The sequence below is a fragment of the Phaethon lepturus genome, unplaced genomic scaffold, assembly GCF_000687285.1.
Source record: "Phaethon lepturus isolate BGI_N335 unplaced genomic scaffold, ASM68728v1 scaffold28762, whole genome shotgun sequence".
NCBI classification, from domain to species: Eukaryota; Metazoa; Chordata; class Aves; order Phaethontiformes; family Phaethontidae; genus Phaethon; species Phaethon lepturus.
Genome location: NW_010526036.1, coordinates 51,806 through 74,226, shown reverse-complemented (window position 1 = coordinate 74,226; position 22,421 = coordinate 51,806). Strand labels below are relative to the sequence as shown.

The window sequence follows — 22,421 nt, the reverse complement described above, 5'->3', positions numbered from 1 at the left end:
CCTAGCTGTGTCCCCTCTTTAGGGTGCCACAGGGATCTCCAAAGGTTCAGGCTGGAATTATGTTATTTACATTCCTTCCTTCCTGCTGTTAGAGTACCAGCATATACAGATACACCCCGGAGTAGCAGGTATCACTCCCTTGCTGTAGTGTGGGGAGTTTGATGGCTGAGGACGTGCCTCTGCTTTCATTTTCGTGAACAGGTTCTCCCTGTTCCTGAGACTAAATTCAACCTGTGAGTGAGTGATGAACAGGCAGGCTGAGACCAACAGACAGGAACTGACCCTGCAGCTAACAGTGGAGCGGACGTTTCCCACCTGAGCTTACAGAAGTCCTTCTGTATTTCAGAAATGATTTAATGTTATGGGTTTCCTCCTACTCCTTTCCCCCCCGCCCTTGCTAGTCAGTGTGTAATAGCAGAGGGTTTCATACATATTTGATTTTTTAACTGTAGTATGAAATCTAAACGCTGTATTTATGGCTGCAGCTGTCACTCCTCTGAAAACATGCAGTGAAATGAAGGTTAACAAGTTTGGGCTCTCAGGAAAGCATGTAAAATAGCACTGCAGAAGACTTTGTGTCATCACACCGGAGTGAAGAACAGATATTTTCTGAGGTTCTCCAGTCCAAGGTTATTTATCATCATCTGAAGCAAATACTTTTCTAATTGTGTATCCTTGTTTGAAATTCTCAAAACCCCAAATCAAATTCTTTCCCCTTATACAACGTACACAGAAAGTACAGGATACAGAGCCTGCGGGGATGGTTTAATAGTTTAAGAATCAGGTTGGCAGCAGCCAGACTCGATGCAGCCATATGTTCAAATCCCAGGGGTGACCACTCACCAGGAGGTAGGCAACGCTCCGTAGCATTCATTGTGTGTTCACTTAAAAACAGATGTCCTGATTACCGTGGCTGAAGGAAGAGACACTCTGCTTCTCTTCCAAAGAGCAAGGGCACACCGTGCTGTTCAGTCCCCCCCACCACGTTTGCACTGATTCTTTGTGCTTCTCTACTCCTGCCCGTGCACAGTCTGAAGTTTGAAGCCCTGGCTGATTGATTTTTAACGGAGATTTGCTTAAATAAGACAAAATAGCTTTTGGCCTTTGTTTAAACAGAACTTTGGTCTGAAAAGTATCAAATACACTTGGGAATAGTATACTTGGTGTAGAAGGTCTTGTCAGAGCCTTAGGGATCCTGGCTGTGTCTCTGTCGGGTCACTGCACTCAGGTTTGGGCTCTGTGTGGCTCAAGGTAGTTGTGTCAACACAAGACGTGAACTTTCAGCCATGCCTGTGGGTCTTTCTGGGGCTGATTCAGTGCCTAGGAAAAGCAGAGTGGAGCCAAACTAGGACCTAGCATGGGTGTTGAGGGAGTTGGGCACTGAAGCAGACCAGAGCTCTGATCCAGCAGGACCATATGGATGGGATGGGATGGGATGTGAAAGCTTTGTCTTAACAATGCGAGAGGTGAAGCCATTAAGATTGATGGGGCTGGGGTGTGGGAGAGTTCAGACATATTGCTAGTAATCCCATCCTTCCTGTTGTGTGTTGTTTTTGTTTTTAAGACTCTAAAATAGACTGTGTAGGAAGTTGCAAGATTTGGACTCATCTGCCCAGCGTTGCAGATTAAGGAGATAGAGCTGCTCTGAGAGGAAGCCAAACGCAGCTCCAGTGCTCTTCTGAGAAACCTCTTCATGCATGAGGATCACTTCTGCCTTGCAAATGCTCACGTCTCTCCCTCTCCCTATCACGTTCACACCGTAAGGAAATTGGGCAGGCTGTCCTCTCCTGTATTAATGCCCCATTGCCTGCAGTTAATTAAACTCTGCATGATACTTAATGCAGCATGTCAGTTTGGTTAATGCCTGTCAGCCAAAGTGATAACTTATCCCTGTTACCTGCAGCTCTGAGTAAGCAGTCATATTCTGGGTCTCTAATTCACTCCTCGTGCTCCTCTTGCCCAGGGTTTGCTGCTCACCCAAGTTCTTGCCGTGCCGAATTTGGCACCCAGAAGGTGCGGTTCCATTTTTTTAGCATCTCCATAGAAACCACTTTGGAGTTGCAGAGTGCAGGGTTTGTGCAAATTTAAAAAGAAACTAATGTAATGGTTCCACTCAATCAGGTTTCAGACTGCCAGTCGCCTGGAAGGAGTGTGTTTCAGTGATAAAGTTGGGAAGAAAAGTAGCGGAAGTTCTCAAAGGGAGAGATGCAACAATTTTCTGCTATATAAGCCCAGGATAAAGCTTTTATGATGGCACGAAGTTTCTCTGAAGATTGTTTGGAGGGAAGCACAGACACATTTTTTAGTCTTCCACAGAATGTAGGTAAATCTCTTGCCTAGGAGGATGCCTGTTTATGTGCAAAGCTGCTTTTTTATGTGCAAGCTCACTTCTTCACCTTGTTAACACAACTGCCTCTCAGTTTGACCTCTCTTAAAAGGTTTAAATGCATATAGATTAATGTACTTTTGATGTCTGGGCTAATGAAGTCCTGTGCCTCCTCTGCTTAATTTCCTAGTTTATAGGTAGAGGCTCAGCACTGCTCAGGAGTAGCCAGGATTGGACCTAGGGTTGGTTTGCACCTGACTGATAGAAAAGTTAATTCTGGGCTGGGTAGTAGAAAGGCAGGCGTGAACAGAGGATGCTTCTCTGTAGTAATTTGTGCTTCTCTATCTCTAGCACAACCACCTAAGGCAACTTTTAGATGGTGTTGAACACAGAAATAAAATATAAAAAACATTGTTAGACGGTAAAGGAGGAAAATCCTTGCTGTGCTCAGATGTCCAAAGGTCGCAGTGGTTTAGCAGCACCAGTCCAGGTCCATGGTCACCAAGGCAATAGCTTATTACCATGGAAACACTTGCCACCTTCTCAAGCAAGAGCATTTGAGCAAGTCCTGATATTTAGCAAATAACTGCTTGAGATCCACTGTGTGTCCCACCCCTCGACACATTTGGGGACTAAGAAATAAAACAATTTGACAGCTTTCACCATGATCTGTCCATTTTGGAAACCCATGAGGAGGATTTCCATCAGGGAAGAAACATTTGCGAGCTCAGTTGCTTTCTCAAGGGCTTACTGTTTGCATATGGTTGTTTCAGCTTTACTAGTTTATTAAAGCCACTATGCTGGAGATTGCATCTAAATTCTCTTTCACTCCCACTCTCTACAGATAAAACCTTGTGTTGCCTGTTTCATATGAGAACTGACATAGCTCTTTGGAGGATACAGATCAGTTTGGCTTATTCTTGGGGTTGCCCCTTCAGCAGGGGATGGTTGGCCCTGCTCCCAGGACAGGGAGCTGGATCAAAGCCCTGGTGCGGTTGGCGTAGCTGTGAGGTCTGGTTAGAGCAGAGGATTGGAGCAGCCCTTCCTGCGCGCCTGTTCCTCGTGGCTCTTGCTGCGGGAGAAGCATGACTTCTGCTGGTCAGAGCCACAGCAGGGATGCGAAGAGCTGCCAGGAGGAAAGCTGGAATGTGGCATGGAGGAAGGTTGCAAATTAAATCTTTTTTTTTAATTGTTTGTTTGTCTGAGCTGCCAATGTCTGACAGGTTTTGCCCAGGTGAACACCTGATGTGGGCAGCGCGTCGGCAGAGCCATGCAATTCAGGAGGGCTGCAGAGCGGTCGGGCGCTGCTGTCATGGGGGAGCAGGCGGTGCAGCAGGCCAGAGCTCATCTCGTCTACCTGGAGGGTTTCTCCGGACGTGGTTCCTGCACGCGGTGGGGGATCAGGGTGGGGGCATCGTGGCTCGGCAGCACAGATGATAGCATGGCCTGCGCAGAGCACAAGGGCCAGGCACAGCCTGGTGTCATGTGGGAGGAGGAAGGGAAAGGGCTACCTGGTCCTTTGCCCGAACCAGGCATCTTCTGTAGAGAAATTTCTGCAAGATGATAAATCAGGAGGAGTGTGCTGCCTCTTTTACCATCGCATTTCTCTGCCTTGCAGCTCCCCTTGAAATGACAGCAGCACATAATTGCATCGCTTTGGCGTTCACAGCATCAGTGCTGATGATTTGAAAGGTGTTATTGTTGTTGCCATTAGCAGTGTAATTAGTGTTAACATAAGAGTCCCCTTCGCCCAATGCACCAAGGCTGAATTGACAACTTCCAAAACCAAATACATGCGCTTCAGCAGCTTGGGGAGAGAGTCTCTACTCTCAGGTGTTCAGCAGTCCTACATCTTCTGCAGCTTGGCACTGCAGCCTTGTAGCAGTAGTGAATTACAATAATTCTAATTAGTACTACTGTTATTAAGGCTAATATAATTGAATTTCATTATTTTAGCAGTGATTTTATTTCATTATATAAAATCAGAATGATTAAACTTTTTTTCTGAATCATTTTGTTCCTGTAACAATAGAAACATACTGCAAATCCAGGGCATGCTTGGGGGTGAGGCATATTTCATGCAAAAGGAATGTGAAAAAATGCAATGGATAATCACCTCCTCATTTTCAAGTCATGTTTTCCAGATTTTTATGTTCTTCCCCCAATATTAGAAGTAAATATTGCAAGAGAAACACACTGCAAAGCCAGCACAGTTATTTTCTGTGAATTTTGTTCCTTGGTCATCTCTGAATATTGGTAGTGGTTTAATATAATTGCATTTCATTGGGTTTTTTGTCAAGAAGATGAAAACGTGGAAGCACTGGGCCATCTCCAGACTCGGTGGTGGTTCCATGGAAACTGAGAAATTCTGCCAGGTGAAAATCCAATGGCTGTTTGTAAGATACAACCAGCTGATATAAGGAAGAACAAGAGTTGCTGAGCTATCTTGCTGGTTTGTGCTCATATTCAGTAATTCCAAGCGTTCACTTCATGCAATGTCCAAGTGATGCGACTACACTGAAGGGCAGCTCTGTCTTGTAGCTCCTTTCTGACCTCTTGTGTCCCTTCTTGCCTTAGCAAAACAAAGTGCAGTTGTCTCAGGGAGAAAGAGGGATGACAGTGACTGTAGTTGTTATTTTTAAATTTCTGAGTTTGAATGCCTGTATTACACACACTCAAAAGCTAAAATGGGGCAATGGGCTCCCGGGAGCGGCTCAGTCCCTTGTTTCCAGCAGAAGTGGTGGTGGTGTGTCGCTCACCACTGCCTGCCGGCTCTGATGCAGGCTGTTATCGACGACACACCTGAAGGATCAGGACCTAGAAGCTTTCCTTGCCAGTCGTAACAGCACATGCTGCAGGCTGCTGGCAAATACAGACTCTGATTTTGTACCTTTTTGTCTTTGCTTTTTCTTTTTGATCATTGTGGATGGTTTTAATTGCCACTTTAGTCTGATGCTCATGGCTAAGAAGAATGTATCAATAATTCACTTACAAGAACATCGTGGCAGCTCTAAAGTTCCCATCTGCCTGCTTTGGCTGCAGGCTAGAGCACCCTGGGCTGTTCACAGCATTGTGTTCTCAGGGACAAAAATAAGCTTGTAACAATTGTTTGGGCTGCTTTAGGTTTGCTAGAGGAGAGGAAAGGTGGATTGCCCCTGAATTTGTTCTCCTGGCTCCTAGCCTGTCTTTGAGGCAGAGCAGAGAGGAGTTGCTGCCTGTATTACAGATGTGGATTTGCAAATAATCATTTCCATACTGATGAAGCTTTTGAATCTTAAGCTCTTCATAAGTGTTTCTGGAAGCTGCAGAGAAACTGTATCAAAACTGAGTCTGTACCAAGTGCAACCCTGTCTTGGAGGACAAAAGGGCCGGACAAGCTGTTTTGTCCCCACAGGATGTCACTGAGTTTCATCAGCTGATGAAAAAAGTGGTAAGATGTAGCTACCCACTACTGTGAGAACTGCCTGTGCCCAAATGTCCAATACATGTTTAGGACCACGTGAGAGACTAGGCATTACTCTAGGAGTTAGGAAAAGAGCTTGGGAGTCCTGCCAAATGTCATTTGGCATCTCATTGCAGACACTGAACCTTTCCTTGGTGACCCATGAAGGCTCAAGTACGCAACACCCCACTGTTCTGTAAGATATACCACTAAGTTTTCTCCTAGTGCCCACCCAACATTTTTGTTTTCTTCTTCTACCCCAAGATCTTTGAACCTCAGAAAAGCTCTCCTAATCATCTTCCATCTTTCCTTCTTCCTCTTAGCACTCAATTACAGCAGATTGCTCAAATTTTTCTAGAGAATTATCGTCTCCTTGAACTTACTTCCCCATCAGGCCACTTCAGCTTTCTCTCCTTGGGCTTAAAGGATGACTAAGTCAAGGTCTTAGTCAGATGTAGACTAAACATATTCCCCATCTTGTTCTTCCCATCAGCAGTCCTCTGTCATGTTTTCTTGATGTGCCTCATCTCCTAATACCAGTACACAGCCCGCAAAGCACGAATGTGCATTTTTCAAAGGGACTCTCCATAAAGCTCTATTAGCAAGGGATGAGTAATGGTTTGACAAAATAGATTTAAGTGGCCCCTTCTGAATCATCTTGGCAGTAATAGAGAGAGTGTGTCCATTTTTTTATTAAATATTTCCAGTGCCATTAGCTTGGGTGAAGTAAACAACTTCTATTGAGTTTGCCTGCTAATGACAACCAAAAGGACTTTGATCTCTCTGTTATCAGAGAACGAGCCTGTTGCTTGGATGTGGATAAAGATCATATAATCATTGCTAAAGGTGCCTCTCGCAGTACAATCAAAGCGTTTGGAAACGGTTCTTTATTCTCTCGAAGTTCATGTTCCTGCCACCTTTAATGGACGTTGTCAGAGCCGCCTGTGATGGGCATCCTGTAACCTCTGTGCAGAGTCAGAAATACGCAATTAAAGTTTGGCTGCAAGATCTTAGCAAAGAAAATCAACAATTAACCTTGATTTCTTGTACAGACTCCTTGAGGCAGGGCCTATGTGTTCATTTTTGTCTGAAAGGGCCTGTAGCGTATTTCCATGTTTCTTGTGTCTATCGTTTTATAGCATGTCTCACAACATTGTATGCTTTTTCTTAAATTCTCCAGCTCTTGAATTTTTGTTACATCTAAAGGGAAGAGATACACCCTAGCTCTTCTTTCTAGTTAATGTTATGGAATACAAAATATTTCATCCTAAATATGAAAAAAGAAAAAAAAAGAAATTAAATCTGTATGAATGATGCATTATTTTTTAAAAAATGCATACTTCGTGATTAGCCAGCAAAGCTGATTGCAGGCCTTAGGCTGATAATTTTTGACCATTTGTTGTTGACTTCAGCACAGATAGTGGCCAAGAAAAAAAAGGTTTGCAATGGGCAAAGATTATGTGAATATAATTCCTTGTGAGTGTAATTTTTTTATGGTGAGGGATAAGCCAAATATATTGGATGACAGTCAATACAGGCCTTGCTAAGAGATGTCACGCCTCACAGATCTGCTGGTTCTTTGAAGAACTCCACCAGCATATGGATGGGAATGATTCAGTCTGTATAATTTCCTTGGATTTTCGCCAGAGGCTCTTAAAGGAACTAAGCCGGTGTGGGGTGGGATGGCAGTCTGCTCGTAGAGAGAAGCCGGCTCATATTTAACAGCTGCTTTAAGAGAAGAGGGAAGGGGTACAAGTAACAAGTCCATTTCTAAAACATTGGGACGTGGCCAGAGGCATCTTCTGATGCACTGTGGGACACATGCTCTCCTGCGTACTCCTGAACAGTGTTCCAGTCATGGCATTGCTGAGAATGAAGGGGTGATCATGGCTCCACTTGGCATCAAGCTCAGTCTGAACAGGCACTTCCTTGCTTGCATCCAGCACTGGAGGAATGATTAGTCATTCGTTGTCCTCAGTTCAGGCATATTTCCGTTTTCTTCTTTTTTCAATGAAACTAATCAGTGTGTTAGTACTGACAGAGGACCAGTTCCCAGACTCCGCACTCGAGCACCTCTCCCCAGGTGAGCTATTACAATGCTCTTGGTGTATTGCTGGAGGCATTCATCCTTGGTTGTTATCTGTCTGGAGGGTTGCCTCCTTCCTCCTGTGACTTCTTGTTTAATAACTAAACCTGAGCACTTCTGGCCTTGTTTAGGGGGTGTATTTTATAGGGTTTGGGGTTTTTTTAATTTTTTCAGCCATCTGTCAGACCAAGTGATCCTCCATCAAGATATAATCCAGCTGATTGGCCTACTTTTCAAGAATAGTAGCTTTGGTTTTGTATGCTAGTGCTGATAGCATTTCAGATTGCCCAGGTCCTTTCCTCCTGAGGGTGGAGAAGACAGCAATTGATCTAATCCATCTTGGCATTTATGCCACTTGAAATGAAATTGCGTTTTGCTGAATGAAACTGAGAAATGGGAAAGTAATACTGCAAATATGTTGTGCCTTGTAGGACCTTCTGCCTCGGAAGCTTCCTAAGGAAGCTATAGCAGAGTTGATTATCCCAGAGAACAAACTCTTTTGTTGTACGAGACGGAAGTGTGGCAGCCAAGGTCTCTTCTGTAGCAAACACTTCTGACAGGAGTCAATACCAAGTGAACTTGAAGGATTCACACAAAAATCCCAGGGTGTATGTGACTTTGGTATATGGTCATTTTTGGATAACATTAACTCTAATGCCTTTTGGGTTTTTTTAATGCTGGAGTACATCACACTTGTATGCAACTTGCTCCATTCCTCCAATGATGCCCTATTTGCAGCTCCAGAAAGGAGCAGTGTGTTTTGCATTTAGCTGGCCATATGCAGTTGGGTAAGTAATTATTAGCAGTGACTTTCATGCCACAGAGCAGAGAGGTAAAAGCAATTCCACAGAGCATTAGGAGATCAAGTAGGTCAATTGAAAGGAGGAAAAATTACCATTGGCTATCTTCAATTAAACTGTTATCGCTCCACATGAAGGATCCCATTTAGGGGAAGGCATAAAACCTGAGAGTAGAGGTGACTGAGAGAATAAATTCTACATTTTTAATTCCAAAGGTGGAGAGTGAACATTCATCAGTAGGCGTGAGGAGGAGCTTTCTCTTTCCTTCTGTTTCTGGCCTACTTTTAAGTACAGCCCATTTGGAAATCTCTCAGGAGAACATTTTTTTCATCAGAAAGCACACACTCATTGAAGTCACAGCTTTTAATAGAGACATTAATGACAGCTTAACCCTTCCTGAGAAGGGCTTTTTGGTTCTGAGAGGTCGTGGTGTCTGGCTGTCAAACGCAGGGCAGAAGGCACCTCAGAATAGCAAACATCTTGGTGACCAGGGCAGTCTTCTAGGAGCTGGGGCATCCTGGTTCAAGTCCCTGGTCCCTTTCCAAGGCCAGAGAACATAAATAACTTTCAGCTGTGCTCATGTGCATGGGAAAGCACCATCCAAGCCATTTTTTCTAGTAAGAGACGTTATATCACATGAATGCAAGGCATATGATTCTCTGGTTTGAGCCATAGTCTAGATTGACTAAACTGGTTTGAAGTTGATTTTAAGACAGTAAGAGCCTTATGTTGTAATAGATAAACTACATCAAAATGGTTTACAAAAGAAACATTTCAAATGTAGAAATTGAAAGGCCCTCTTGTATTATTATTCTTTTTTTTTAAGGGCAGGGAATGCAGAGGAAGAAAGAAGCCAGGTCTTAAATTGCTTGGGGTTTTTGTTTGGTTGGCTTGGTTGTTTGTTTACTTACCTCAGAAATATCAGAATTATTCCATTTGGTCTTTGACAAGCAAAAAAAGGGGAGAAAAATAAAGGTCAAAATGTATCCTTCACATTTGCTAGCCGTCTTCTAAGATGTCACTTGCATTTCCTGACAGCTCTCTGCTTCAGCTGCAACCTTCTGGTTCTTTAAACTCCTCCAAACAGGATTTTCTCCCCAGACTGCTTCAGAGGCATTAGAATGAAATAGCTGTAAATAAAAACAAGCATACAGCTTGCGGAGTGTAGGGCAACCTTGTCTCTTCTTGCATACAGTTGCTGCAGTATTGAGTCCCTGCTTGTGAGATGTCACAGCCTCCCTCCTTCACCCGTTTCTGGGCCGGGGATGTTCATGTTCATTATTACAGTTAAGCCACGCTACGCGCTTACGTTTCATTACTGGAGCGTGAAACGTATTCCACGTCCCAGCCCAGCCAGGGCTTCCTTTCGACAGAGCCTGCAGATGCTCCCGAATCGCATGGGCCCGAACACTCTTGCTCTTATTCAGGTGTGAAATTCGGCGTCTGCCTGTAGTGCCTTGAGCTGCTTATTTGCCAGGCTTTCAGGCACGCGCCGTTATTTTCGGTAAGGCAGTCGCCAGTGCTCAGCCTCCGCACAGGCTGGGCGAAAGCTTGGGGAGGGACGCACAGGCCCCTCTAACTGCATCATTTCTGCATCCCTGTGTAAATCTGCAGTGATATTCGGGCTGTTCTCGTCCCAGATGTGTAGAGCAGGGGCTGTTTGGGGGAGGCAGGACAGGGTTCCTCTGCCGGGGTGATAAATACCTGCTGTGACTGAGGGGAGAGACCAGCCCTCAGATGCCAGCATGTAGAGCATCTGCTCTCACGCTGGGTGGCTGGTTACGTTGTTCTGGACAGGATAAATAAGTAATAGCCTCGTGGGTGCTTGAGGTGACAGATTCTCCTATAACATGCCATTAAGCACTATAGAAACTCCAGCTTGGGCCTGTCCCATGCCACCTCTGGTTGCTGGGCTGACTTCAGAGGGGTCTGAGCTTGTGTCCAGGAGGGCAAGTACTGCCAATGTCTTTCTGTCCTTTGGCCAAAATTTGCTCTGTAGCAAAATGCCTGTGATGTGACTGTTAATCAGGCCCTCCTTTAGTCCTTGGGCACAGCTTGCATTAACAACACAGTTAATCTGCTCCTGACCCATGAGCAGAGCCTACCTGAGGAGACTAAGGCTCCTCTTTAGTTGAATTTGCCATAGGAAAAGGATATGGGCAAGAAATTGGTGTTTGATGTAAGTTTTCAAAGGAACGAGTGTGCAAGAAACACAGCTGGGGGTTTCAGATATGAAGTTTGAGCTTGTAAGAGTGCAAGGATTTGGGGATCACTGGATGCAGGTGAGCTGTGGCGTGTGGGGAGGAGAGGATAGCCGCGTGCCCTGAAGATTGGGATAAACCAGCCACCTCCAAGGAGAGGAAGGAAAGGAGACAGGCTGTGGGTTAGAGATCCCTGCACGTTCTCAATGGGTTAAATCCAGCCTCCAACAGTCCCATGCTATGTTTTAGCCAAACCTCCATCCTATATGCAGAGGGCACACAGGCTGGTGCTCACTGCCTAGCACAGTGGGAGTCTGCCTGCAATATTAGTCTTATACACGCATTCCATACATTTTCTAGTTTTTTAGAAAATGTTAGAGGAATATTTTGTAATTTTGAGTGCTCTTTAGTGATTTCATTGATTTTCTCCCCTCCTGTGGTGCCAGTGCTTCAAACTCATTTAAGCTATTTTCCACAATTTTTGAAAAATATTTTGTATTAAAAAAGTCTAATCCCTCCCAAACCATTGCTTTAATCTGTCCCAGAAAACTGGCTTTCATCTTGCGATTGCTTTCACAGTGGTATGTAAACCCTACAAATGTAATATGGAGCCCAGTAATCCATCAGTTAAACAGATTAGTTATGTAGGAGGCTGTATGGCTCAAAGAGTAAAGCATGCAGGCTTTACTCTCCCTCCGTAGAGGAAAAGCCAGCTCAAGTATAGCTCCATGCTCTGCAGTCAACGTGCACCAGAGATGCAAAGGACTTCCTTCCACCTCGCAGATCTCGTGGCAGGGATGGGCCCTGGAGGGTGGCTGGTTGTGGTGTCTTGGTCTCTCGGATGCGTGAGCACGGATGTCTGTCACAAGATGAAAAGGTGAAGTGCGAGGCTGAGCTGCCAAGGGGCACTGTCTCCCCGCTCCACAGCGAGAGGAGGAGGATTGCACTGCGGTTGGTATCCCTTTGCATGTTTTTTTGGGGACTGTCACCTTTTTGCAGCTGGTGACATCATGACCGAGCTTGCAGGTGTCCTGGTATCACCTGTCTATCTGTGCAGCATGTGGAAAAGCCTTCAGTGGAAGAGTAGAAATTCTTGAGTTCTCATCCTGACGCTGCCAATGGCTCACTGTGTGAAGTGGATCTTAAAATCCCCATAGTTAGGTTTCCTTTTAATAGGGTGGAGCAGAACCGTCGCACACCATTAACCACAGGTCAGGCAGAGCCACAGCTGACACCACTGCCTGGCCTCTGGAAGGCAGGAGCTTGTATTTGGAAGGAGGAGCAGGCTGTGCACAAGTGCCGGAGGGAGAATAAGTCCTTGAAGCTAGACCTGCTCCTTCTGCTTTGTTCTGTGCATCGCTGTTACTGGATCTTCACTAGGAAGTACCAGGAGCAGACCCTCCTTCAGTCCTTGGGCACAGCTTGCAAGCGCCTTTCCAACCTATGAACAGACTGAAAAGTAAAGTTGCTTAGTGCTGGGTAGGTTATCCAGCATTGCGCTAATTGCTATGGTTTGGGTTTATTAATCTAAAAAGTTGCGTGTTTTGGATTTTCCCTCCCTCGTCCACCTCACTGTAATTAGCCTGAATGCCTTCTCCCCTGCTCCCTACCTCTCTCGTGCATTCCCTTTGGGTTTTAATTCTGTGAAATGGGGATGATGCCAGACACTGCAGACAGGTGAAATCTGTTGCAATGGAATAACTGGTAATTGGAAAAGTACAATCTCTCAAAAACGGAGTGAAGAGAGAAAATATGGAGTGTCTGGAAGCAAAGCGCAGTTCGTTATGTCTCCTCTTCCTGGTCGGAGTCTCTGCAGGCCGAACTTAAAAATATAAAGCAAAAAAGCCAACATAAACAAGTGCTCAAAATCCCATTGACAGCTTTAGGCCCAGGACTAGAATAAAAACAACACAAGTGCAAAGGATGTTTATGAGACTAAATGTTCTGGATTTGTTTACCACTCCTCTGCGTCTCTGCCAGCCTCAGCTCTCCCTGTTCAGGAGTCGAACGGCTGCTTTGGGCTCGGGGGGGATTTCTGAAGCAAAGCACATCTTTTACGCTGGAAACTTGCTTCCCCATTCATTCAGCAAGAGGAACCAGGTGTCAAACTGCCCTTTTCTCCAGTGTGATGCAGGTATGATTATTTCTGCTCAGTATGAGAGCAAAAAGGTGCCCCAGCCAAGGCATGCTGCCATCCTGCTGGTGACTGAACCTAAGCTATGTAAAATAGGTGGTTATGGATGCAGCAATCAAAAGAGACATGGTAGAAGATGGGTGAGAGGAAAAAGAGAGGCAGGAAGAGAGAGTGACTTCCTTGAACAAGTGTAGTAATTCAGTTGCACAAAGAGAATCTAAGGCTGCAAAGTCCTATTCCCTGCTTGAAGGACCCATCAATAATTTGACCATTATGGGTTTCTCTTTTATGGAATTTCTCACGATTCCAGGAAGCTCTGGGGTTGTGCTGTGTCTTGCTAAAACCAGAAGTATCAGATTTTCAGAAAGAGACTAGTCTTCCAAGGTTTTCAGACCCAAACAATTTAGGAAAAGATTTTTTCTCTGTTTATCTAAACTTGGAATGAACTGCTGAAACGTTTGAGGTTTGTCTCTAATAAAACCCGGTTTTGAATCACTGAAGTATTCTGCAGCATAAATATGGCCTTCAAAGTGAGCAGAGGTGGTTGTGCTTTCCTGGGACATGTTTTGCCTGGGGTTAAGGCTAACTGTTACTTTAAACTCATATTCAAGGATGCTGAAATCTTGCAAATTGTTCCCATACAGTTTCTGCCCTTCTCTTGAATGGTGGGAAACTTACTCCTGCAGCTGAAGTATGCGGATTCATTTGAATCTGAAATCTAGAAAATTTGTACTCAGATCTGAACCTTTTTTGAACATTGCCTGGGACCTGCCAGTTGAACTTGTGGGTTAAACCACTCTCTGTGCTCGTTTTTGCTGACTGTATCCAGCATGGTAGTTCCCATTCCAGCCTCCACATCTGGCACTGTGGACCCTCGTACCAACATGACAGCATTACCCACCATCTCGCATTTTAGCATTTTGTAGCCTCATGCAGTGCCACCTGGTTGCCATTTGGCAATGCTCCATTCAGCCTGTCCTGTCTCTGAAAACCTGGACTAACGTAAAGGTCAACCATCACAGCAGAAAAAGATGTGGAGATATCTGGAGCTGATGAGGGATTGTGCCCTCCCACTGTTGTTTGAAAAAGGAACTTTTCACTGATGCAGTTTGGAGCCCTTTGGTGGACAAGTAGTTTCCCCTGTCAGAGTTGTTAAGGTTTACATAATAATATTTGTCAAAAAGCAAAAAATAACACTTTATAACTACTCTCTTAGAAGTGCATCACTTTGAAGCCAACCTTTCCTTGCTAGAAGGAGAGTTGCATTTCATGACACAACCATGTCTCAAGCAAAATGCCTGAAATTTCCTTTTCTGAGAAGGTCAAAACAAGACATTGCAGCAATTTTAAAGCTTTGTTGAAACTTCATTTTCTTCCAGCCAGGAATTGTGACAAAAATAATCCTTGCCATTAAAAGTTTTGTTTTCAGCAAATCAATATTTTGTTTTTCCCAGAGAAAAAGCCTCCTGGAAAAATTCCTGCTCTGGGGTTGGCTTAAATTTGAACAAAACAACAGTGTCTCCTAGTGGCTGACTCCAGGGGAACGGCCAAATCCATCTTGGTTTTCAGGTGTCTCTTTCTCAACCCTCCTCCTAGCTCTTTGCTCATCAGGGAGTGAGAGAAGTGGGAAATGAATTGTGCTCTAAACAAGAAACCATTTCATAAGCCATAAAAATATCTATGGCAGGCTGTTTTCTAGGCTCCAGTTGGTGTTGAAAGAAGGTAATTACATTTGAAGGCTATATCACTGGATGCTTGGCTCATCTGCTGTTCAGCTTCCACTCTAATAATACAAAAGCTCACATCAGCAGCTTAGCCAGCATGCAGGGCTATCCATCCTTGTCTTTGCCCGGTGGCTTCTGCCTCCGTGTCACTGCAGGATTGTGCTCCAAACGTCTCATGTTACAGCAGTCCTTGGCATTGAATTAGTTCTGCCTCACACCAAATACGTTCACTAAAGGCTAATGAAGATCTCTTGTCTGAAGCACGATTGGCTTTGCAGTGTCAGCCTGCTGTCCATCAACCTTGCCCAGGCGTCCCCACCTCATCTTGATCTGCTGGATCAGCTCCTCATCACAGCTGTTGATGATCTCCTCTTGGGCCACCTCCTTGTCTTCTCCTTTCCCTCTGCCTCGTGCCCTCTCTCCCCTCCCCTGAGAAATGGCTGCGGCTTTTCTCCTGAGCTCGTATATGAAGCAAAAGTCACGGTGCTGGAGAGTAAGAAACAAGGACACCCAATGATTGAAGGAAATTGGCAAATCAAATTCGAGCAATGATATTGGCAGATTAACTGGTTGCAATGCCATGTGTTCAACAGGCCACAGAAAGATCCCGGGATTGGCTTAGAAAACATGGGATTTTAGAGAATAATAACTTACAAATTCGTTTTATTTGCCTGAGGGTGTTTTTAAGTTTGTTCAGTTTAAGCTTTTCAGGCTGGATACTGACTTTTTTGGTAATGTCTCCTGAGGTTGTCTTGTCATATTTGCATAACTCCAGGATTAAGGGTTTTGAAATGATCACCAGCTATCCCAATTTTCATGATAAAATTGTGACTCTTGGCAGCACATCTGGCAGCAGCAAGGTGAACCTGGAGAACTCTGAATTAAGTTTTACTTTAGCGGGTGAGACTGCTGCTGTATTGCAGACTACAAGGTACCGTAGGTCACAATGGGCAGGTTCTCTATGTTTCCCAGCTGAAAGAGCTACAGAGCAACTCTATCCTTTCAAAGCTGCCCAAGCTGCAGCTTCCTTGCTAATGATTTTGTCATTAATTTCCCAGCCTCGACATGCTAACGAGCCATCCTTGGCCTGCCATGAACACCCTGTCCCAAGGAGCCCTCAGTCTGCTGCCTGGAGGGACGCAAGAATTTAGCAAGTTATTTTGCTTCTTGTCAAGAATGCCCTCGTATAACCCCAGCTGAGGGAAGGCCGAACGTTCCAGCTGCACGCTGCTCCTGACAGATAGCTCGAGGACAGTGCGAGCATGGTGTCCCGTCACCACTGCGACGTGGCTTACAGCGGGACAGGCGCCTGGGAGCCCACGGGGCTCTTTCAGGCTCAGTCTCTGTTGGGGAGCTGGTTAGATGCCATCCTAGAGCAGCCCTTTTCTTCAGCTGTGTTTTCATTACAAAGGGAAGACCTCTGCCCAGGTTGTTTTGGCATCATCAGAGAAGGGAATAGCATGGACGAGCACTGATGTCAGGGAGGGAATCGTCATCCTTGCAGCAGGGAAGGTGTGAGGAGGGCAGCCCGGGGATCGTGCTGCTCAGATGCACTGTGCAGCCATCTGGGCCAGCCCTTGCTAGAGACTAAAGAACCGAAAATTGCACAGTCCTTCCCCTGGTGCCCCGTAATTAGTGTATATGGATTACAACCATGAGGACTGAGGCTCCTAGTGCTCCTTCTCCTGGATAAATGGTTGAGCAAATGACAGTCTATTGCATAAAGTAATATAGGCTATGAATGATGGTTCATTAGCAGCCCACAGACTGTCGCTGCCTGTAGTAGGGGATGTGTGGGCTTTTCCTGCATTTGGGTTAACTCTTTCACCCCCTCCTTCAGTTGCCAAGGATTGAGTTTGCAGAGTGGAGTTAAATGTGGCTGTGTCACAGTATTACAATGGTCTTCTCCCTTTGGAGCCTCAAATAATGCAACAACATCCCCAAGGAACTGCCAACTTTTAACATGGTGTCTAATGATGTATGGGGAATAAAGGAAGCTATTATCAGTCAGAAGATGAGTCAGATATGAAAATAACACCTTTTTCTAGACAATGTTGTTACACTGAGGAAATGAAAAAGACTCATTTTCTTTTGCAAAGGAAGAGGTCTTGAGCATTAGAAATGCGCATTGCAGAGCCTGGTGCTCTTTGAGGGAGTTGCTCCAGTAAGTGAGCAAATCCCATCCCACCTTTTGCAAGTGTCCCCGCTGTGACACATTTTGGAGCATGGGTGCTGGGCAGACATTTCTGTGCTGGCCAGGAAAGGAACATCTAAGGCTCTGTCTGAAAAGCAAGATTGTAGCCCAAGGTAATTTGCTGCTGGTGATAGAGAGAGGAGAATGGAAAAATCAGTTCTTGGCTTAAAGCTGCATGCACTCAGAGAAACCCACACTGATCCTGGAGGGAATCCTGACACTCAGGGACATACTGCTGTCATTTTAACAAAATCTGCTGTACGTTACAAACCAGGGCTTCAGAAGGAAAAATCATCTTGGGGTTTTGGGGGACAATTTCCAAAGGGAGATAAATATCTCAAGGGAGATCAAACTATTGATCCCACTATTGATCCCACTGACTTTCACTGGTGTTTGTTTTCCTAACTCTCTTAAGAGACGTCTGCAAGAAAAGTGCTTTGTTTGTATGTGAATAGAGCTATGCTGTATTGATGGTGGTCCTTCTTTGGATGTAGTAGCATCCATAAAGTCCTGCTGGGGTTAGTGCAATAAAGACAGCCAGCCCAATGCAAGTCCAGATAGAAGCCTTACAAGCCATACTAGCCATTCACTTGGATAATTGTATCTTGCAACAAGGAACAAGCCCTCTCCTTTGCATAGCTTTAGTTTTTTGGGCCCATATACTGGGCACAGTTGTTCTGCAGCTCTCCAGAAATGGGCTGGGATTCTGTGTTTCCAGTAAGACCCACAGGGACTGTCCATGAGGCTTGTCTGCTGTTCCCCTCAGTCACTTATTTGCCTCCATGGCTCTCTGGAAGGAACATGGGAAGATGTGGCATTTTTGCATCATTAGCACAAATCCCAGAGCGGGAGGAACATACCACCCTTTAACCGTTTCCTCTGTGCATCTGTTTGACCATGTTGCTTTTTTGCCCCATAGCCGGAAGAGCTGACCAATGCCTTGGAGATCAGTAACATCGTCTTCACAAGCATGTTTGCCCTGGAGATGCTCCTGAAACTTCTTGCCTTTGGTCTCTTTGGTTACATCAAGAACCCGTACAACATCTTTGATGGGATCATAGTTGTCATCAGGTCACTACCAGTTCTTTCTGCACTGTAGTTTTTCTGCCGAGGGCTCAGACCAGTTGGGGAGTGGCACGGGGAACAGGAACGATGTGGCATGTGTTAATCCAGGGCTCGCTGGCTATGACGTGCTGGCCTTTTAGATTCCTGTTATTAGAAGGGCTGTCCAAAGTAAATGGACCTGGCAGATGGAGAACAAAGTCTATTTATGCCACACATCTGGCACTGTGGTCAGTTTTCCACTGAAGTGCAGAATGGCTGGTCCTGGGAAAGGAGTACTGTGAGTGTTCATATCCCAGCAGCATGCCCTCCCTCACCCGAATTAACACGTAACCCAGGCCAAAATAGGGCAAGCAGGAGGGTAAGAGAGGGCACTGCTCTGCTGTCCTCTCCCAGGGGAGCACTATCCCAGCCTAAACTGGGGATGTCACAGCACGTGGATGAGAAGCTTGTGCAGCACCTCTCTGTGCTGGGATTCTTTCTAGCAGTGCTGTTCACCTCTCGATCAGTAATTTGGGGCAGAGAAGTCAAGGGAGACATAGAAGGTGTACAGCAGGATAGTGCTCTGGCTTCAGTTGGCCCATCCCTTTGATTCAGAGAAGTGAGGAGCAATAGAGACCCAGAACAAAGGCCAGTCTGTGGCCTGATCAAACCAACCCACCCCAACAAATGTAAATCCCTCCTGATATTAGCTTGGTACAAAATTGTGATGCACATTTTGTGGCTAGGCTTGTGACTGATTGTAGTGATGCATGCTATCAGGAGACATGCTGTGTTGTGAAGAGCCACAGAAAGCAAGGGAATTAAAGAATTAAGAAACCAGCTATAAAGGATACAGGTTGTGCATGAGCATGTGTGTCTGCACAACTGGGAAGTGAAGGTGTTTTTCAGAAGCCAGAAAGTAGCAGGCAAATGAACTACCCCTTTAGGGCTTAAATGGTGTGATATCATCTAAGAAACCGGACTGCTCAGGGCTTTCACAGTACAGTGATATACTGTTTATAATTCTTCTCCTTCTGGTGTTCCTGCAGCGTCTGGGAGATCATCGGACAGTCGGATGGAGGCCTCTCTGTGCTACGAACTTTTCGGCTGCTCCGGGTGCTGAAACTGGTGCGTTTCATGCCCGCCCTCCGTCGCCAGCTGGTGGTCCTGATGAAGACAATGGACAATGTAGCCACCTTCTGCATGTTGCTCATGCTCTTCATCTTTATCTTCAGGTACCAGAAGCTGCAGCTCTTCTTTGATAAATTGTTCATCTTGCTTAAGTAACATGTAGATTAGAATAACGATATACTGCATTTGCTAGGCTGCCTACACGATAGAAGTGCTCACAATAGACTGACAAGCAGATGCTCAACAGACTATTTGCCTCTTTTTGGTCTCATTTTTTCATGCAGTGTTGTAATTCTGTAGATGAATGAAGTGCCCAAACAGGCAACAATTGGTCTGGAGTTCCTGGGAGGCTCGTTTAGCTGTGTCTCAGGAAGCTGTCAGTAACTGGACTCTACCAGTGTTATATTTGAGATGGAGGTTGTACAGACTCCAAGACTTCTGTCTGTTTGACCCTAAAATGCTCCTCAGGATCCTGTTCTTGGAAACCTGTTGGATTAGAGAGTTGGCAATATGGTTTGTCATTTTCTAGACAAAGGAGATGCTTGATTTGACTTCCATGTAGACAATGAAATGTGACACAGAAGAACCAAATCGCAGGGTTTGATCAGTGATCATGTCAGTGGTGGAGCAGAGCCCTTCTTCCTGGGAGATACCACCAGCACACAAAACACTGCAGGGGGACAAAGTGTACCAAAAATCACTGCAGTCCCCCCTGCAACCATATTTCTCACAATAATGTGTTTCTTCCCTCTCCCTTTTTTCCCATTCTAGCATTCTCGGCATGCATCTTTTTGGATGCAAGTTCAGCCTGAAAACTGATACAGGAGACACAGTTCCAGATAGAAAGAATTTTGATTCCTTACTTTGGGCCATTGTGACTGTATTTCAGGTAAGCTCTGGATCCTCTGGGAAGTTTTAATGCAGGCCACTTGGACAAGTTCTTTCACCTTTTAAAACAAACTGTTCCAGTAGGTGTCAAATTTGGACTGAAATGGCACTGTAGAGTTATTAGGGCAAAGTGATTGTGTTTCTGATTTCTGAGTTAGCTGGTCTCTGTAAGCCCTGGTAGAGAAGCAATCTACAGCGCATGTCTGTTGTCAGCAAAAGTAAAGTCTACGAAGGGCTGAAAATCCACCCTATTTTCCTTTCATATAGTCAGTAAGATCAAGACCCACAGTCTACTGTCTACTCTGCTCCTATTCTGTAGACCTCTATCTCCTTACTTGCCTTCACTGCCCCAAAAATGTACTTTGCAAACAATTTAATTTAACTGGGAGTGACAAATACTGTCACAAATCAGAGCTGGAGTTGCTGGCTGTATGTGCTGGGAAAGTCTTTATACAAAAAGTGTTTCCTCTGCAGACAAGATCTGTTATGTGCTTGAAATTACTGGCATATTCCACAATGGAGCAATAAGCTGCTATTTCCAGGGCATTCTAAATATAAAGATTAGTCTTTTCTGTTTAAAAGCTCAGTCCTTAGAGCCCAAGTGGAGCACAGAGTAAACAATGTTAAGCTAAGTTTCTAAATGCAGAGTAGGTGTTCATCACAGTATCGTTCAAGGTACAAACCAGTCCAGAGTCTTCACTGTGAAGAACGTAACTTCTTACAAAGTTTTCCTTCTTACAAAGGAGCAAGGGGAAATCGGCATTAGTGTCACAGGTTCATATTTCTCTTTTACCAACATAAATACAGATTTCTGCATTTATTCTAGCAGTCCCATGGGCAAATAGAGTTGGCACAGTGCACAAGGGCTCAGTCCTACATCCCGTGAAGGTTAATGAGTGGCATGACTCAGTGCAGCTGACTGCATTCCTATCCCCAAAGCTACCTTGTTTTTAGGAGAGCTAGAGGCCATTTTCATGGATCTGTCATTCATTTTTCATAGGCCCCTGGTTTTTCTGAGCTCCAGGAAGGCTAGGAGAGTGGGATTCCCTGAGGAAGGTCCCTTGGGGCAAGGCTTTGCAAAGATGTGTATTTTTTTGCTCAGCTTGTCAGTGCTTTTACCTAATGGAAACCACTTTGCTTCCCTGAGTTTCTTGAGCCACCCCATGTCATTTCTCATGTTAAATATCACATCCCCTACCCTTTCCTTCAGCTCCAGATGCTTTATAAAGAGCTGCTTGAAAGGAGACAACAGCTCTGGCCTCAGGTCTGTTATCTTCTGATGGTTATCAGAGGAGGCAATACTGCCACCAAATAATGGGACTCGTACCAGCGCATCCTTCCTGTTACCATGTCTAGGATCTGAGCTAGTCATCTTTGTGGGCAGAAGTGTGCTAGATCCTCCTGCAGAGAAGGGAAGTTTGGCCAGGAGAGAGCTCTCACGTGCAAAGATCAAGTAAAGGAATGTTTGCTGTCTCATCTCATGAGACCTGTTAATGATTATGTTCAGAAAAGGTCAAAAGGAGAGGAAGAAATGGATGAGTCAGTATTTGAATGCAGCTGCTGTGCATGAGAGGAGTGGAGTAATTAGAGAGTCTTCCCCTTCACCTCTCTGCAGATCCTCACTCAAGAGGACTGGAACGTGGTCCTGTACAATGGGATGGCATCTACATCCTCATGGGCAGCACTCTACTTTGTGGCCCTGATGACCTTCGGCAATTATGTGCTCTTCAACCTTCTTGTTGCCATTCTGGTAGAAGGCTTCCAGGCAGAGGTAAGAGGTCTGAGCAGAGGGAGGGAGAAAATGAAGAAGCACGTCTAGGCAAGAGTGTAGGGATGAATCCATGTCAGTGCAAACATCTAGCCATGCAAGCAGCTATAAATTTAAACTTAAGGCATGTAGATGAGCTGGGTTGGGCACATGAAGCTCTTGTGAATCTGTCTCTGCAAATAAGGCCCACTGGACTTGGCATGGGACTTGGGAGACCAACACTTTGGTTGATCTGCTACAGGGTAGGATGAATTTAACTCACCAAATCTCCCATATGTCCTGTGGTTTGTGTTTCTTTACGGTGGGCCTCAGACCTTCAATGTATCTAGCCAGTGCTAGTCATGGGGACCAGGTAGGACGTGAACTGGCCCTCAGTCCAGGCCTTTCCTTGTGACTCTGTCCCTTACCTGTTATTTGAGACTAGTAGCACAGCTGTTCAAAAGCTGTCTTGCAAGGTTACAAACATTAAGTTTTGAGATACTTAGGATGATGGAGGACATATAAATGCTAAAGAGATTTTTGCCTACACCTGAAAATAAGGTCTGTATCGAATCAATGAGCAGGGAATTTATGATAAACTGCAGGCATCTCATCTCATCTCACATGGAGAGGATAAGAGAAATGATTTTATTTCTCAGTTAAAAGTGGTATGGCATGTCCTGATCTGAACTGAGCAGGAACCT

At 45.1% G+C, this 22,421-nt stretch overlaps 1 protein-coding gene across 1 annotated transcript in view; it reads left to right on the top strand.

Moving 5' to 3' along the window:
• LOC104617595 (voltage-dependent T-type calcium channel subunit alpha-1H-like) overlaps positions 1-22,421 on the top strand; it is a gene marked incomplete at its 5' end in the record, with an annotated part of 82,925 nt that overhangs the window by 10,509 nt on the left and 49,995 nt on the right. Inside the window, 4 exons of the mRNA XM_010282953.1 lie at positions 17,827-17,978; positions 19,001-19,186; positions 19,854-19,971; positions 21,586-21,741. Of these exons, the coding sequence (XP_010281255.1) occupies positions 17,827-17,978; positions 19,001-19,186; positions 19,854-19,971; positions 21,586-21,741 (612 nt within the window). The remainder of the gene's footprint in view (positions 1-17,826; positions 17,979-19,000; positions 19,187-19,853; positions 19,972-21,585; positions 21,742-22,421) is intronic.